The sequence below is a fragment of the Ruditapes philippinarum genome, unplaced genomic scaffold, assembly GCF_026571515.1.
Source record: "Ruditapes philippinarum isolate M1 unplaced genomic scaffold, ASM2657151v2 ctg2591_1_1_1_1, whole genome shotgun sequence".
In the NCBI taxonomy this organism is placed as follows: domain Eukaryota; kingdom Metazoa; phylum Mollusca; class Bivalvia; order Venerida; family Veneridae; genus Ruditapes; species Ruditapes philippinarum.
Genome location: NW_026858082.1, coordinates 30,449 through 49,225, shown reverse-complemented (window position 1 = coordinate 49,225; position 18,777 = coordinate 30,449). Strand labels below are relative to the sequence as shown.

At 32.4% G+C, this 18,777-nt stretch overlaps 1 protein-coding gene across 27 annotated transcripts in view; it reads left to right on the top strand.

Annotated features, from left to right (window-relative positions):
• The window catches only part of LOC132752021 (sorbin and SH3 domain-containing protein 1-like), a 107,041-nt gene that overhangs the window by 72,278 nt on the left and 15,986 nt on the right, over positions 1-18,777 (top strand). For 22 of the 27 annotated variants that reach the window (XM_060742276.1, XM_060742266.1, XM_060742273.1 and 19 more), the window contains 5 exons: positions 1,495-1,590; positions 5,309-5,358; positions 5,975-6,120; positions 15,241-15,555; positions 17,388-17,414. In XM_060742276.1, coding sequence (XP_060598259.1) covers positions 1,495-1,590; positions 5,309-5,358; positions 5,975-6,120; positions 15,241-15,555; positions 17,388-17,414 — 634 coding nt within the window. The remainder of the gene's footprint in view (positions 1-1,494; positions 1,591-5,308; positions 5,359-5,974; positions 6,121-15,240; positions 15,556-17,387; positions 17,415-18,777) is intronic. The other 5 variants (XM_060742262.1, XM_060742257.1, XM_060742265.1 and 2 more) reach the window with 4 other exon arrangements.

Sequence of the window (18,777 nt, the reverse complement as noted above, 5' to 3'; positions counted from 1 at the left end):
TGTTTAAGTAAATATCACATTCAAATGTACTAATGGTCAAAGAATATTTACTCAATTTCAGTCAATATCTCTTGCAACTCTTGTTATCATAAAAGTAGTGTGTCAAGAGTTATTGCTCTTGTTTTATAACATATCTCATTCAAAATGTAGTGATAATTAAAGAAGTATGCTGATTGCTATGTCTTGAGTTCTGGGGCTGTGGCAACTTTATAGCTAAGGGAATACATGCTTCTGCTGTATAGAATTCAATTGATAGCATGCATTATGGCTACTAGTATATTAATTATTCATCAGCCAGGAATTTAATCCAGCATCTCTTTCCAATTAATTCTGGTAAAAAATGCTCATTTTTTTATTGTTCAATAAACTGCTAATTAAAAGGGCAATAATGTTATTTATCATTTAGTGCTAGCTGCAAATAGAGCAGGCACAGTATTAGAAGTCATGCATCAGGTAGCATCATCCATTTTAGCTCTGACTCACTGCTCACTCGCTGTTCAATGAGGAGAGCCATGACAGCTGTCCTGACCATATAGTCCACTGTTCAGTATGCTAGTACATCTAGATATTGCCGTCCCTAAAATTGACAAATGGAAAGTTCCTTAAATCTAAAACGAGACAAGTTCATTGTTTCAATGACAAAAGAGGGTCAAGGTTTAATACTAGCAAATGTTGTTCTTGAACAAGCTGGATATAAAATATGTGACCTTTTTGTAGTTTTTTTATGGAAATTAAACATGTTTAGTTGGAATGTATGTTGTGTTAAAAATGACAGCATGTCTGAATGTATGTAAGTGATAATTTGATCCCATTATACCAAATATGTTTATGCATGTCCCTAGCATCTTTTTTATTTGAAACTTTTAATGAGGAAAAATCAAGATTTGAAATTTTTATCATTACTCAAAAATTGTAATTTGGCATTTGTTTGTAGTTTTCATCAACAAAAATAATGTTATTAGTGAAAACTCTAGGCTAGCTTGTTGGAATATCAATTAATAATTGCAAATATTAATGAGCTTCTCGTAAACACGGCTTATTACTATATTCAGGGGACTGCAGGAATTATATTTGGATATTGTTATATCAGAAAGGCAACCAATTTGATAGTAAGAGTCAGAATTTCTGCAGCAGCTTTGGTCTAAGCGATATATTATTGTAAGCCATACCATTAGAAATAGATTTAACTGTATAATGTTATAAGTTTACTGTTTATGAGAGCTGCCACATTGTTATTTATTCAATTTATGACATCACAGTGGAAACTCGTGTGACAGAAAGGCAGCTTCAGGTTTGAGTCAAGTAAAGCCTGCAATTAGTTGATATCTACCAATTCATGTCAGGGATGTGGTAGTAATCTTTTAATGCATGAAATTCGTCAAAAGTTTCAAATAAGAATCATCATAAATTAACATAAAGACTTAGATATACATGTTATATACAGTGAGTATAGTGAATGTAAACATTGCATGATTATTTGTCTTGAATTACCAGCAACGCTCAGACAGACCTAAGTCCTACACGGGACTTTCCCCAGCCGAACGAGAAAAAGAAGCCAAGAAGAGAAGTCGCTTGTTTAAGAGACATAAGGTAGAGAAAAAAAAGCCGTAGATTAAAAACCATTGTGTGCTGTGACGTTGTTTTTATTATTAATAGCTATTGGTGCTTTGCAGAATGACAGCTTTATTTATTTATTTATTTATTTATTTATATCATTTATTCATTCAATATAATATTGATTAGAAGGGGCATTGTTTTTATTTTAGACATCATTTTATTTTATAATTGTAGAAATCTTATTATTAAAACTTATATATGTATATGGAAATGGAAAAAGAAATACTTTCACTATTGTATGTATATATTTTAAAGGGAGGTAACAATATATTCTGGTTAAAAGTACTCTTTAGGGAGTTACTTCCCTTCAACACAGTGCACTCACACCCATAACCGTAGAGATCACAAAAGTGTCACCTTAGTGCAAGGCTATCGTAATTCCATCATTATTAAGATGTTGTTACGATAATCTTGCAGTGAGATGACAAGTTTTAGAATCACAGCCTAGTTTGATATACTAGATTTATACTCCCTTATCAATTTTAAACTTCCATTTAATCATTTAACATTCCTAGTCTAAATTTGTCATATTTTCTTTACCTATTTTTTATATTAACCAGAAAATAAACGATGAATTGTCTGTTTATTTGTATTTGAAATAACCAAACATTTTATAGAATGTTATTATATGTAATCTACTTAAATATGTTTCAATCACAGTTTTTGTGCTTTTCATATCTGATAAGTAAAGTCAAATTACTTAATAGTCATTGTTAAAATATAACTGCTTCTTGCAGCATATTGTATAAAGAATATTGCACAAGAAGAACTGCTACAGGCTGAGGAGTAAATCATATGTTTCATAAATTGCTGCTTCTTGCATGTTCACACATAAGAATTGCTATAATATAAGAAGCAAAGAAGATTTCATTCACTGCCCGAAGGCTTAGTCTTACACCTTCACAGTGAATTGAATCTTGCATGTGCTACTTCTTAAAGGAAAGAAAGTCATTCTGCTGATATTTGCTGCTTGTTTGCACCTTCTCATTAAGTTAGATTTTATTTTTTTGCATGAGAAGCTGGCTTTTTGTCCTTTTGTTTTGATTTTTAACTAGAGATACATTTTAGTACAGTAATTCTAGTGGTAGAGAGCAAAGATGTTGGGGCAAAGATGTGGGTTTGATTCTCAGATGTTTCTTTTGTAGAAATACTGTTGGGAATTATTGTTGTTTTTTATAACATACTTGTAACAGAAGGTGTTGTTGTTGTTTTTTTGTGTTGTTTTTTTCTTTGTCCTTTTGTTGTTGCAGCAAGGTAAAAAAAATTAATTAATCAAGAGTTCTAATCATCTCCCCTTTGATGTAGTAAGTTAGAGAGGGAGCTGATTATGATTTTACATGCATATCATAATATGATAAGTTCAGTTTGAGAGGGATCCGATATTGTAAGTTTAGATGGATATGAGAAGTTTGAGAAGGAGCATTACCCAGTATGTGTCACAAATTTATTTCAAACTGATAAAATTTTTATTATGCCCCCGCCATGTAATGGCCGGGGCATATAGTGTTACCCTGTTCCGTCATTCCGTCCTTCCGTCCTTCCATCCTTCCGTTCTTCCGTCCTTCCGTCATTCTGTCATTCCGTCATCATCAGTTTCCGTTCATTATCTTAAGAACGGTTGCACACATTCAACTCAAATTTGACATATGAATATGTCATGACAAAATACAGGTCAAGTTCGAATTTGGTCATGGTTCGATGCTTTTTGACAGAGTTATGCCCCTTTTACTTTGAAAATAATATGAAATTTCAGTTTCCGTTCATTATCTCCCCAACGGTACAACACATTCAACTCAAACTTGACATATGGATATGTCATTACAAAATACAGGTCAAGTTCGAATTTGGTCATGGTTCGATGATTTTTGGCAGAGTTATGCCCCTTTTACTTTGAAAATAATATGAAATTTTCAGTTTCCGTTCATTATCTCCCCAACGGTACAACACATTCAACTCAAACTTGACATATGGATATGTCATGAGAAAATACAGGTCAAGTTCGAATTTGGTCATGGTTCGATGATTTTTGGCAGAGTTATGCCCCTTTTACTTTGAAAATAATGTGAAATTTTCAGTTTCCGTTCATTATCTCCCCAACGGTACAACACATTCAACTCAAACTTGACATATGGATGTGTCAAAAGAATGCGCAGGTCAAGTTCAAATTTGGTCATGGTTCAATGATTTTTGGCAGAGTTATGCCCCTTTCACTTTGAAAGTAATATGAAATTTTCAGTTTCCGTTTATTATCTCCCCAACAGTACAACACATTCAACTCAAATTTGACATATGGATATGTTTTTGGAATGCCCAGGCCAAGTTGGAATTTGGTCATGGTTCAATGATTTTTGGCAGAGTTATGCCCCTTTCACTTTGAAAATAATATGAAATTTACAGTTTCTGTTCATTATCTACCCAACAGTGTTACATATTCAACTTAAATTTGACATATGGATATGTCAAAGGAATGGGCAGGTCAAGTTGGAATTTGGTCATGGTTTGATGATTTTTTGCAGAGTTATGTCCCTTTCACTTTGAAAATAATATAGATACATCTTAGGAATAAGCAGTTTAAGTATGAATTTGGTTGTGGTTCAATGATTTTAGACAAACTTATCTTTCCTGAATGTTGGAAAAATTTTGTACTTTCAGTTTCAGCACTCATACTTTTAGCCATTATTTTGGCTACAAATATGAAATATGCTATTTTTAAAAGGTTAAGACTGAATAATTTCAGTGTCTTGAACATTGTATGAAAATGGTTTGTGTTAACATTTTAAAGTTTTAATTAAGGGCTTTGAACTTAAAATGAAAAAAATAATTAATGCACCATCTGAAATTTTGGCTGCATGCGGGGGCATCCGTGGCATGATGACACATTTCTAGTGTTTTTTATCTTAAAAAAAACATAACTGATTATCACTTTGATCATTGGTAATTATTATAATCTGGTTGGATAAGCTAACCTCTCTAAGTTAAACATGACTCATAGCAATGATGATGAAGAAACAAAAAGAAGGAGTGTGAGAGGTTACCCTTTCAGAAATATGGAAAAGAAATAATTTTTTCCATTTTTGGAAATGAATGAGTTTTGAGGGCTGATATAATAAACAAGATAATATATTGTTAAATAAAGCATGACCAGGAATAATTAATGGATTATACTTTTACATATATGAATAATTAATGCTATTAAGTAAAGAATTGAAAATAAAGAAGTAAAAAGAAATAATAGTAACTAACCGGTGATTTGTTTCATTTAAAATTTTGATCATTTATTAACATGTATTAATGTCATGTAGGATAAATATAGTTCAAAATAATTCTTTACATTCTGCTCATTCTAAATAGTTTATAACATACCTATTAAAATAGATATCAAGTGAAATAAGTGAACTTAATCTAACTTTCTTTCGTAAGAACTTAACTGTAAAATGTTCTATAAAAAAATCATAAAGAAATTCTGTTAAGAACTTACAGAAATATTTATTGCATGTTTGTATGAATGCATTGTTTTATGTTGTTTTTTTGTTGTTTATGTTGTTTTCATTTAATTGTGTTCGTAATAACATGTTAATTTTGCATTAGTATGTTAAATGTAAATATTTTTATGTTTAATTTTTAATAATTTTGTGTGAAGTTTATGATATATGTATATATTTTTTAAAATTATTTTATTTGTTTATTGCAGGCAGGATCTCATAACCCTCCTCCAGAACTTCCAGGCCAGTACAGCACTTAGTAAGTGTACTATATAATCTGTTTATTTACAGTAAACTCCACTTCAAAAAATGACATTATAACAATATACCACATATATTACAATGCTGTTGCAGTGGTCCTGACCCTTTGTGTTTAAATTGGTTGCCTCTCGGATATACTATCTGGGATATTACAATATCCGGATATAATAATATAAATTTGGTGGTCCCCTGAATGACATAAGCAGAGTTTACTGTATATTGTAATCCATTGGTTGCTGGTTTGATCCTTGGATGAGGTAAAATTCCTCCATGACGGTTTATTTCGTACATTTCAGTGTGATGTTAATTTATTTTTCACCATGGATTCAGAAATCATTTTGGTTAAGTAGACGTTTGCAGAGAAATAGTAACTATTGGTTAGTTATCTTTGAAAGCCAGATAAAGGTGAACTGACTGCGGAGATATGACCTAAATGTGTTAAGATCAGTGTTAAAACCAAACACAAAGCAAATATAATAGTGAAAAATCCAAGATCAAGACACATAACTCTTGTTTTTACTTTGTCAATATTATGTCTTCTCAGTTTTGTCTCTGAAAAAAACAACAACAAAAAAACAACATTTAGGTCATTCACTTTATTTTACCTTTTCCAGCACTGAAGGAAAACACAGTTTTATTACTGGAAAGAAATTAGAAAGTTCTGGTTCTGCAGATGATGTTGATAGCTACAAAAAGATTCAGAAAGGTGGAGAAATCCCGATAAAAGGTTTACAGAAACCGGCACCAGAGAAAAGTCCAAGTAAGTTACGATTCCATGGTCATTACGGTACCCTCAAAAACCACCTACACCCTACCCCAACCCTGCACAGTTTCCCTGTAGCTTTCTTTTTCTTTACTTTTCAGTTAGTTATATGTTTAAATACTTTATAACAGAGTACAATGTACATAGTAATAATCCAGAGTATATTTCCAGAGTTTTATTTCTTTATATTTGTATATGGAGAGTTCAGTGCAATATAACTGTATACTAAAGTTACATGCCTCCAGATTAGATATAAAAAAAATACCATATTTCTACCTGCTACAAACAGCGTAGTAATTAGTACTGCTCTTTTTGCAATTTCTGAGTAAAGTATTTTAGTGCCCTCTCTTTATTTAATCCAATTGACAATATTTTTTAAGTATTTTGAATTGTTAAAATTTTGGAAAAAAAGATCTAGGTGTCCTCCTTTGAGGACTTGAAGAAGTAACTACTATTGGTGCACTGAACTCTCTATATTAAACCTACTTGTGTCATTTGATATTTCTAAAGAGAAAAAAAAAAGTCACAATGATTACACAAATTTTTTAAATAGTGGAAAATAATATTGTTTTGTTATAAACTGATACATGATTTAATTATGATGTAGAGCCATGGATATAAAAGCTGAACAAGCTAGCAGTGTCACATTGTATCCAATAATTCTAGATTTTTTTGTGACTGCCATGGTCCCCACACAATAACCTACACAAAACTTCCCTACACGGGGCAATTCCCATCACAACCCAGTTTGTCACACTGATACATATCGCCAAATCATTGCCCCTGTATTAAGTTCTTAAAGCATGCATTTTGTATGTGTTATTTTAATTAATGTGAAGTGTGTAATTTCATGTTGTCCATGGATGTTATGAAATATTCAATATTTAACCCTTAACTTGGTGAACTTTTTGGATGGATTTGCCCAGCTTTGAAGTTTGGAGCATTCCATCTCGGAATTTAGGGGTTTTTGATATCAGATTACAGACATTGAGCTTCCAACAGTAAATTGGCCCGGGTGCATAGATGTGCAGGCTGGTCTGTTTATTTACTGGTGGGGGTCGAAGCAATTTGAGGATCGATAAATAAATATAAATAAAAAAAAAATACCCCAAAGTCTGATGCCATGGACATTAAAAAGCAATCACACTTCACACTTCTTATGTTGTTGCATGCCATTTAAGTATTAAAAGAGGGAAAAAAAGAAAAGAATTCAGATAATTTCTATTAAGGGATTTGTGGACTGAATTTTAAATAGTGTGATTTACTGCATTTAAATGCTTAAAAAATAAAAGTCATGTACAATAAATCATAATATTGATCATATTTCCATTATCATTATTGTTTCTTTTTATATGAAAATAAACCCCTTTTTTATTGTAATCTTTCTGACAGTCTGCATAGTGTTAAAATGGCACATTCATGAGTTCATTGTGTACATGTAGTCACGTTTGAGGGGTATTTAAACAATTTAAACAATGTGTACCATAAACTGTTGATATCTCTATATGAAAGATACACTGCTCACAATTTATAGTAAATTTAATCAGTAAATAAATTCTCATGCAATCATTATCTACAAATTGTCTTAATGTTCACTTGAGACTTTGGAGATAATGAATGTAATATTTAGAGCAAATTTGTTATTTTTTTATCTTTACATTATCTTTACATTTTCAGTCTATTTACCTTGATTTGACTCATTCATTAATCATGGTGATACAAGATGTTTTAGATTATACCGCAAATTAATACACAAAATTCATTGGATTTTTATTTTTCAAACAAAAATTATCAAAAGAAAATATCAGAAATACATAATTTTCGCATTTTATGATTATCACACGGATGTAGCCCAAAAGTACTTACAGGAAATTTAAAATTTGCATGTTTACCTTTTTAGTCATGTTTGTTTTACTTATTTGTGATAAAGAGTAATGTTTGACACAATCAAAAAATTATTTTCCTGCTTAAACCATGAACACGGATTCTGAGGTTAAAGTCTACTCACTCTACTGTAAACTTAGTTTAATTCAAACCCTACAATTATGCACAAGTTTGATATTGTCCAGTGTCCATCTGTCTGTCTGTCTGTCTGTGATTATTAATATTCAATAGCAAGGTTATGTTAATGGGTTACTTTATATTTTATGTGTAAATGTTTTTAAATCTTGTTAGTATGTGACTTTAAAATACTTGCTGAATGGCCTTGCAATTAAGTTCACATAAGTAATCCATTCATAATTCATTGTCATGACTTGGCCAGCTTTAAGTTTTGGAAGAAATGCCCCTAAGTTATTTAGTTTTAGATATTTGTGCCATTCAAATTATAGCATTATCCATTGATTACTGGCTAAAGTCAAACTGACTTCCAACCCCTTGTGCCCCTTTCTGCTTTAGGTAGAACTCCCCTGTGTATGAGTTTAAGTTATTTCATTACATGTAGCTTGCATAAAGTCGGTGGTTACACTCGGGTGCCAGTTAATGTCTTGTGACAATTTCGTAGCCTGCACTTCCCACCCCAAATCAATATGACACACATTTCTCGCTCTTGCAGCCTCCTATTGTAAACTATGTTATCTGTCACATGTAGTTTATAATTGGTCTGAACATTTTAATTAGCAAGCAGGTGCTACTGTGGCAATTCGAGTAAAGATTAATTTGGTTTATTACAGTTACATGTATTTCTCCCTTGGGGTCATTCAGCTTCTCCTCTTGAAACTTATGTCTGTATACATTATCATATATAAAGCATTGACCAATGAAATATGTCCTGTCTGTTGAATAGCTTGTTTTTTTTACAGTTGTTTTTTTGTGTAACATGTATTCATATTCATTTTAATGCTTAAGTTTCAATGTTGCTATCACTCATTATCAAAATCATACATTTCATTGCTCGGTGACATCAGTTGGTATTTTGTAATGCTTTAGATTTTAAAAAAATGTATCGATGAAATTTTAAATCTCATCTCTTTATCATTCCTGAAAATAACCTAAAATTTTATGGATTGATTCAAATTAGTGAATTAATAAAATGGTTTTAAGTTTAGTTGTTTACCAATGCCACCAAGGAGATTCCTATCCATGTTTAAAAATTTTCATTCAAAAATTAATATTTATGTTGTATGCCTGCTTTATAATAGTATGTATTTTTTCAAAGATTTTAAATTAATATTATTTCCTTTATTTTGCAGTCTGCATGGGAAAATGTAGGTTGTTTTTTTATTATTTCTACATGTCATTGTGATGTAATAAATAGAACAAGAGACCTTTCTACAACAGTCAAAAGATAAATCAGAGTGGCATTTTGGAATGTTAAAGTTTTGACATTTAAAATTCAATATTGATATATTAAATGCATTCGCTAAAACAATGAATTGACCTGTTAGATGTGCAATGCTGAAAAAGGCTTGAGATAAGAATTTGTGTTATTTGATCGTGTGAGAATGGATAGTGCTACATGCATGTACTGAAACTGTGGTTAGTTTAGAACAAGAACCATATGTGACAGTAATCTTGCTTATCAGTCATAGTAAAATTTTCGATGTGGGGATACTTGAGATGAATTGCTTAGAGCAGGACATTTAACCTTCATTGCTGTACACTTAACTAATTACTCTCAATTCAAGTTATCAAGTACAAGCAGAAAAACAATGTCAGATATAGATAACAGTGTGTCTGGTTCCCAGGGGAGTTATTTGAATGACTGCAGCAGGCCAGGTACCAAGACTTTGTCACATTCATTGGAATCTGGTTCCCAGGATAGTTCAAATTCACTGTTTATTGACACAGACTCTCAACATGTTTCGAGTTGTGAAAAATTACAGTTTGAATTTTTCGACCAAGAGGAACAGGAACGTAGGGAAGAATATAGACATCGTGTAGAGAAGCATTACTGTCGCCTCATAGAGGAGGAGAGACTATCTCCTGAGTCTGCTAGTGTACTGAGTGATGCTTTCGCAGAAGCAGAAGTGCGAGCTAAATTTGGGACTACTGTAGAAAAATTTGATTTGAAACCGGAGTATCATCCAGGGATTGATAAAAAGGTTTGGCAAGAGATAGATCATCAGAGGTCAAAGTCACTTGAGCGATTGAAGTCCTATCATAATGATGATATCAGTAACGGCCATTATGATAACTATACTGAAGATAAAAGGACATTAAACATGGACCATTTTAATAATGATGAAAAACAGTTTATTGAAACTGATGCTGATTTCGATTCAAATTTAACAAGAGATATGGCAAGTTTTGAAACTGAGAAACAAAAAACTGTGGACGGTAGAGAACTAAATAGTGCAGAAATTTCGGAAGGAAGTAAAAATGTAGGAGGTTTATATGATCATTGTAAGGAAATGGATGCAAGTTATACTAGTAAGAACTTTAATGTGGAAAATAATGATGATGATGATAGTGATGATGATGATGATAGTGAGACCTTAGAGTCAGTGGAAGATAGGACTGATAGTGATGAGTCTGATGATGAGTTTGATTTTAACAATGATGCAAAAAGAGAATGGAGAAATAAACATGGAGATTTAGCTCTTGAGAAAAGCATGGGAGCTTGGCTTGGGTCACCTCGAGGGCATGACTATGAAGATGGGAGTGGAAAGCTTTATTACAAAAAGCATTTAGAAAATTATAAAGAAAAAGTTGCTGCAAAAGAAAGAGAAAGATTAACAGAGCTTCTAAAGCAAAGTTCATCTGTACCTAGTGCTTCTCCAACACCAATGGATTATGATGCTGATGAAGAATTAAGTGCGAAAGAAACCCCAAGGTCAAGCTTGCACTCTCTTAGTCAGTGGTCAGAAGGTCATGTAAAAGATACAAAATGTGAAAACAATTCTCCTTCAAATGACAGAAGTAAGTTATGTTACGATTTTCTTCCGAAGCCTGTTTCTTGTAAAAGTTCAGTTTGTAGTGAGAAAAGCAGGGTTGATCATTCAACTTACCAATCTTACACAGCTGGTTTGTTACATTCCAGTGGAAAGTCTGAAAAATTCCTCAAGTTACAAAAGCACTTTGCAGTATTAGAGAGAATAAGGGACATAGAAGCAAAATCACCTCAGATAAGTCCCACCTTTGTTGAAAGTCGAGATTGTCACAAACTGTATGCTAAATATGATGTTCAAAGTATGGAAGAATTGCAGTGGTTATACCAAGAGCTCAGTGAAGCCCGGAGAAATGAAGAATTCTTTTATGATCTTCAAAAACTTGAAGTTTATCAGTGGAAACCATCAAGAGACAGTGGTTTAAAAAGGAAAGGAAAGTCTTTAAATGATTTAAAGAAATTTTATGAACATTTAGATGAGGAGGAAAAAGAAAGTGTGGATAATGAATTACAGAATTCTTTCTTTAGACATGCAATGAATGCTGAGAAACTAAAGAAAGGCAGAAAAGGTGGTAAACAAAAGATTACTGATACATCAAAGTTTAAAAAGAAGTTGGAACGAGCTGCAAGTAGTCCTAAAATACTGACAAGACCATTGTATGGAACTCACATTCCAGAGAAACTTGATGATTATGAGATTTTAGTGGAAGCAAAGAAACAGAAAAATAAGGAGGAACACTGTTCTTTAGTTGATAATCTTCATGTAAGATCACTTTCAGCTCCCTATTCAAAGCATTTACAAGATGCGTCTGCTGCAGACAGTACAGATCAAGGTCATAAGCGATCAGATTCTTTTAAAGGTGCTTTGTTTTCAAGGCATTCTTTCCCAAAAAAGTCAAATCCAACAGTAGCAGAAGTTACTCCTGTGCCAAGGCAAGTTAGCCAGAAACCTCCGGTTTATCCAAAGATAATGTCAGGACCACATGACTTTGCTAGTCATGCTACTGCCACAGAAGCTGTTGCTCGTCCAATGCAATCAAATCTACATATCTATAACTCACTTGAGAATCCACAGTATAAAGCCACTGCAAATTTAGATGAACCAGTCCGCAGATTATCAAGGGGACGATCAAATGACAACTTCATCGTCCAGAGAGCTGCAGATGGCAGTTACACTGTTACAGCAGCAGACAGAAGTATTAGCAGACAAGCATCACAAGATAGATTCTTTAATACAGAACTCCAAAATAATTGGCCAATAGAAATGGGCCACCAATCATTGCTCAATGAGAGATTTCCACAGTCTGAAAACACAGGACAGCAAACTATGAGACCAAAAGAAATGTACTCTTTAAATAAAACTAAAAGTGTTCCAGATGTCAGTTTGGTAAATACAACTTCTTTCAAACATAGCACAACTGATGTTGTTCCAAAAACAAGTGTCAAAGATGTAGTAGCTAAGATTGAAAACAAAAATGATAAAGAATGCTCAGATATTCATACAACTATGAACAGTCCTATGCAGAAGAGAAAGTTATTACCAAAAAGTAAAACAACACCAGATTTGATGTTGAATCGCTTTGTTCCTGGCACTGACTCAAGTTTTTCAGACAGTTCTTCCCTGAAGAAAAATTTTGATGAAGATAATGGTCATGTGATTTCTGAAATGTCTATTGCTCCACTATCTGCAAGTGAAGGACCTCCAAGGACACTAGTTTCGACTGTATTTCATCATTCTATGCCAACTTTTAAGATAACAAACCTTAGGCCTTTAGCCAATAATAACGAATTTTGTTCTAGTAAGTTTTTTCCAAAGAGTAGTTCATCACAGTACCTGTCTAAACCTGTACAAACCACTGAACCTGTTCTGCATAAACCTGTTGTGAGTCAGATATTTGGTAGAGATGATCGGGATGAAAGGCGAATTAGTGTAAGCAGCAATGACACGTTTATTGTTAATGATTCTGATGATGAGAATGAAGATAGGTTTAAATATGCTGACAGTATAGGCAGAAAGAATACATTAGATCAATGTAGGTCAAAATCCGAGCCAGATCTTACAGAACAAGATGGTGCAATACGTCCACGTTCCGCAAAGTCTCACATTCAGCTCAATGTGGATAATCCATCTGAACAATCTTGGATACCAAACACAGATTCATATGACCTTGATGGAAGGTATATGCTCTCTAAAGGAAGAGAAAAGGTGAGGTCTGAAAACATGTACAAAACATCTGATGAGAGAGAGACATCTTGTTCACCTTGTTCTGCTGATGAAATGACCATGAATTATCTGCAAGAAATTGAAACTGAATGGGCAGAAATTAAAGGTTCTAGGTCAAAGTGGAATAAAGAAAATGACAGCAATAGAAATGGATGTGTTACATTACCGAATGTTGAAACATTTGTCGGGTCAGATACTACAGTTAGTCCAAATAGATGGATACCTTCCTTAGAAGTTAAGAAATGTGCTATTGATAAATCAAAGACTAGAAATTTTAATGACATTGATGCTGAACGAAATAAGATTGTTGAGTCAGATGATCAAATGAGTGATACTTTTGTGTCTAAGAAATTTCTAACCTTACCAAGAAGCCATAAACTGAATCCTAGTTCAGCTGAAGGAGTGGGATACAGCACTATTCCTAGAATGCGGCCAGACATACAGACAAACAAGGCTAGAGACAAACAAATACATACTAACAGATCTGAGGCTAATTTTGGTAATTTTTCTGTTGGGCATTGTTTTGTCACTTATGCTTTTGTTATCCTGTTATGTTCAGCTTTATATGTTGTGTGATAGAATGGCAAAAAAATGGTATATATTTGTTGAGACATAAAATTGTTTACAGGAAAAAAGGCAACACAAAATTGCTTCACTATACTAAGTCCATTGTTGATTTTTGGTCTTATGAGAACAACAAGCTCATAATCTGCCTGAAAGATAATCTTAATGTTTTTCTTAAGATCTTTATTAGGTTTATTCTCATAGTAAGCTTTGTGCTATTTGACTTGGATTCCAACTTTTAAACATAAGCGTTTGTTTGAGTTAATTTGAGCAGTGAATGGCCATAACGGGCTCTCTTGTTTATTTGATTAACATAATATATATAACAGTGAAATTTTGTATAATGAATAGTGACACTTTTATCTGTATCATTTATAATGAGATAAGTTAAGCTGGTCAAATATTACATATTTTTTGCCATATTATTGCTGTTATGTTGTTTTTGTCAATGTGTTTTATGTTGCTTGTTACATCTACACCCATCATCATTGTAATGGCATGGATACAAAATTGTACAAATACCTATCTATATAGGTCACCTTAGGCAATGTTTAAATTAAGTTACAAAAGGTATTAAACAAAACAAAAAGGTGGCAATTGAGGTTTTATTTAAAGATTCATTTTTTTGCACCACTAGATATGGCATGGAAACAAAAATAGTAAAAATACCTATCTAATTATACAGGTAAAAAGTATAGCCATACAAAGTTTGAATTTAGTTACTGAGGTGGGGGTAGTGAATGAATAAAAACGTGGCCACCTTCCGTAGGACAATCGAAAATTTATTTCTGGAATTTTTTAATAGTACCCTTGGTACTAAATTTTAAAAACTTTTCAGCATCAGAATTTTGATACTGAACAGAACAGAACAGATTTTATTGTACAATATGACATGAACATAACATAACAGTTATTTGTCGTTATACATATATACAACATACATTAAAAATACAGTGAAGAGTTTTTTATTCGATAGAATGTTCAATTCCTGAAAGTTAATCAGTTAATGGATTTATTGTACATGACAATCTTAAGGGAGATATGTGTGACCTTATAAACATTTAAATGCAGTTTTTCACATTTTATTTTAACAATTGGCCATTCAAATAGTTGTAAATGAAATTTGAATTAATAAAGTTCTGAGAAATGACCTTTGAAAGTTAAGGAGGGGTCTTGGGTTTGTGCCAAAACTAGTTGTTAGCTCTGAGGAGCCAAACAGTTGTATTTCTTTTACAGTGGCAGAGATACAACTTTCTGTCACCAATATTGACATTGCATCCACTTGTGCACTATTACGTTAATGATTTTATTTTTGCACAACAAAAAAGAAAACATTAATGAATGAGTAAACTATGTGCATCTGCTTTTGTGAAATCTATAACAATTTTATAAAGAATGTTTCATTTGACACAGTAGGTAAGGGAATTTCTGTTTTTGCATGAATGTCAGAGTCCTTGTGTTTATGTTTTGTTCCTATTATTTCCTTGTTTGCATGTTGTAGAAACTATCCAGAGCCAGACGAAATCCTCCAATGAACCAATCAAATCATCCGAGACATATCATCAGAAACTTTCAAAGTCCCAAAATAACCATCTGTTTTCCAAGCCAAATACAACGCATGAAACAAATGAAAAATCAGTGTATCGGACCAATGGTTCGATACCTTCTAGTATTATCCCAAATCCCCCTGTCCGAAACCCGTTACGGATATCTATTCCAAGTAGCAAACCTTCCCGATCACGACCTAACAGGAGTTCACAATCTGCGGCACAGCAGCTAGGTGTAAAGAGCCCGCCGCCAGCACGCATAAACGGAGGTATTCATTCACTGATTTTTGTTTTCACACTGTGTGATGCTTTGCCATAACATATAGGTTTATGGTTGCGTGTTCTGCTTTTTAAAGTTGGTTGATTTTTAATTATTGTTTTGTTTTTTATTGTTGATTTTTTTTCAGTGATTTTAATTAAACATACTTCTTTGGTTTTACTTCATATGCTAAGTACTGTGGGTTTAATTTATTTAAATGTTTTAATAAGTTATAATTTGCATGTCAAGATGAGTATGTAGTGCTCATCATGACATTTTAAGATCGTTGATTGTCCGTTCTTAGCGTTGATTGTCCATCCTTTGTAGATACAAATGTATTTCATATTAATTGTTGGGTCATTTGTCACTAATTGCCATAGGTCTAGTGCTTCTTTGAATAATTTATTAGATATTTACATGATTTCAAATTTATACCTTAAGAATTTACCTGGAATTATCAGAAGAGAGTCTGCTATAAAAGCTGGTTGAATTTAGCTGCCAGAGGCTATAGTATACTGCCGACATTATGGCCAGTTATAATATTGTCACTGTATTTAAGGGAGCTAAAAGGTACCAGATTATTTAAATTAAACACTGATACCAGAATAGTATAATTTCTTTAATTACGAGTGTAACATTCATGTTATGATCTGCAAATTTTAAGTTATTTTTAGCTCGACTTTTCTATGAAAAGGGGAGCTATCCTACTCGCCCCGGCGTCGGCGTTGGCGTCGGCGTTGGCGTCACACCTTGGTTAAGTTTTTCGTACCACCCCACTTTATTTCAGAAGTATTACAAGTATGGCTTTGAAACTTACCATACTTGTTCACCATCATAACCTCCATCTACAGACAAGAGTACATAACTCTGTCAAGGTTTTTGACAGAATTATGGCCCTTTTTTGACTTAGAAAGTGTATTGAGCTTGGTTAAGTTTTTTGTACCACCTCACTTTATTTCAAAACCATTGGAGGTATTGCTTTGAAACTGACCATACTTGTTTACCATCACGACCTTCATCAACAGACAAGAGGACATAACTCTGTCAAGGTTTTTGACAGAATTATGCCCCTTTTTGACTTAGAAAATACATTGAATATGGGTAAAATCCACTTATTGCCTTAACCCTTTGAGATATTGCTTTGAAACTTTTAATGCTATTTCACATCATTACCCCCATCTGTACGCAAGAGAAGGTAACTCTGTCAAGGATTTGTTTTAAAAATTAAGGCCTTTTATCGACTTAGAATCTTGGTTAAGTTTTTAGTACCAGTCCACTTTTTGACTGAACTGTTTGAGATATTAATTTGAAAGTTGGAATACTTGTTTACAATCATGATTCCCAAACATGTCCAGGAGAAGGTAATTCTGTCAAAGATTTTATTTGAATTATGGCCCTTAACTGTCAATGTTTTGTATTATAGGCAAGCACTAAAAAACTTAAAAAATCTAAAAAAATTCATTCCTATCCACTTGTTCACTTTACCATAAATTATGTCATATAAACATTGCTGTAATATTCAAGGGTATCAAACAACTAGTTCACTTTAAAAATACAGAGATTCTTGTATTGCCTTTTACTGCAAAAACTTTTTTTATTGGCAAGCAATAAAAAAGTCGAGCGCGCTGTCTTACGGACAGCTCTTGTTATTCACACTGAACTCAGGTGAGCAATTAAAAGCTCTTCAAGCTCTAAATTTAATGGTGGATTCAGTTTACAAATAATGCTTACTTTAACTAATTAAGAAGTAACTTTGATATTTTTCTTTTGTTTCGTTTGATCTTCATTATTAAATAATACTTGATAATACAATGGTTTGCATGAACTATTTTAATTAAACAGTGGATGAGGAAATAAATGATAGCAGTGGTAAGTATAGAGGCAACACATGTAAAAATAACACCCCACCCATTAATACTAAAACAGCTAAACAGACATTCTTGAATAGCATAATTTCCAGAGTAACACTAACAAGCTAATCTTACAATATACTGATAAAAATGCACATCAAATTAATACAATCATTATTATGTACAATGTTTATTGAGAAATGATTTTTAGTAAAACAATTATCTGAAATTATTATTATTCTAGCTGTGTTTTACTTTATCTTTCTGACAATGAATCTTGACAAATCTTGTAAAAATCTGACAAATTAACTAAGCATGAGCTATTCTGCTCTAATCTACATGTATTAATGTTTATTGACTATGAAGTATGTCTGTAGTCAAGATGTCAATATTTTTCTACTTTTCTCTCTTTTCTCCTTTTTTTTTTTTTTTTTTTTTACGGGACATTCACAATACCTGGGTACCATGAGTGTCATCTCAGAATGACTTGAATCATTTAGACTCATAATTTATATATAAAATTGCATTGCTGATATACACCTTAATGTGAGGAAATTCTTTGAAGTATTTTGATTTCTTTTTATATTTTTCTTAAAATTGTGGCCTTTAACATTTAAAAAAATTGAACAATTCAGTCATCTACCCACTCATACATTTTAAGAGTGATAATGTATACCTCACCTCCTTAACCAATCAAAAACGGTCTTTCTCCATGAGACCCGACTTCTGTCCAATGATGAAATTTATACTGAAATTTCATGCCACAAATACTCAGTTATGCTGTATATTATCGTGAAGTCAGATGTCCCTGCATGTAATCAGTTGCTTTCCTTTAATAAGATAATTATAAATCTATATGTCTTTAAAATGCATTCTGTTATCTGCTTTATGATCCAAATTGATAACTTTTTGAAATGATAACCTGATATTAATTATCAATATTGTGAATTCATAAATGTTAGCCTTTACTTTGCTTTGAATAGATATTGTATTTTATAGGTAACTCAAATCTTGTAATATTTTACTTCTAAGTAAATTATCATGGTACCTTTAAGTAAAATCCTAATGTAAAGTTAATATTTAATGTCCTTACCATATTTGTTTCATTACACTACCTTTTAAGACATTATTCCCGAAAGAATTTCGGGCATATTATGTTATACCCCCTGGCGTCCGCCATGTCCTAGCAATGTAATTGGTTACTTATTCCATTTACAATATTTAAAATCTAGATATTGTCCTTTAGAAAGCCATCATGATTTGGATCACAATCCAAAGTGATAACTTTTTAAATGATTCCAGTAATTAGTTTCTATTTGGAAATTCAAACTTTAGGGTTTATTGCTTATTTAAGATATTGATTTTAGGTACATCTTAATATT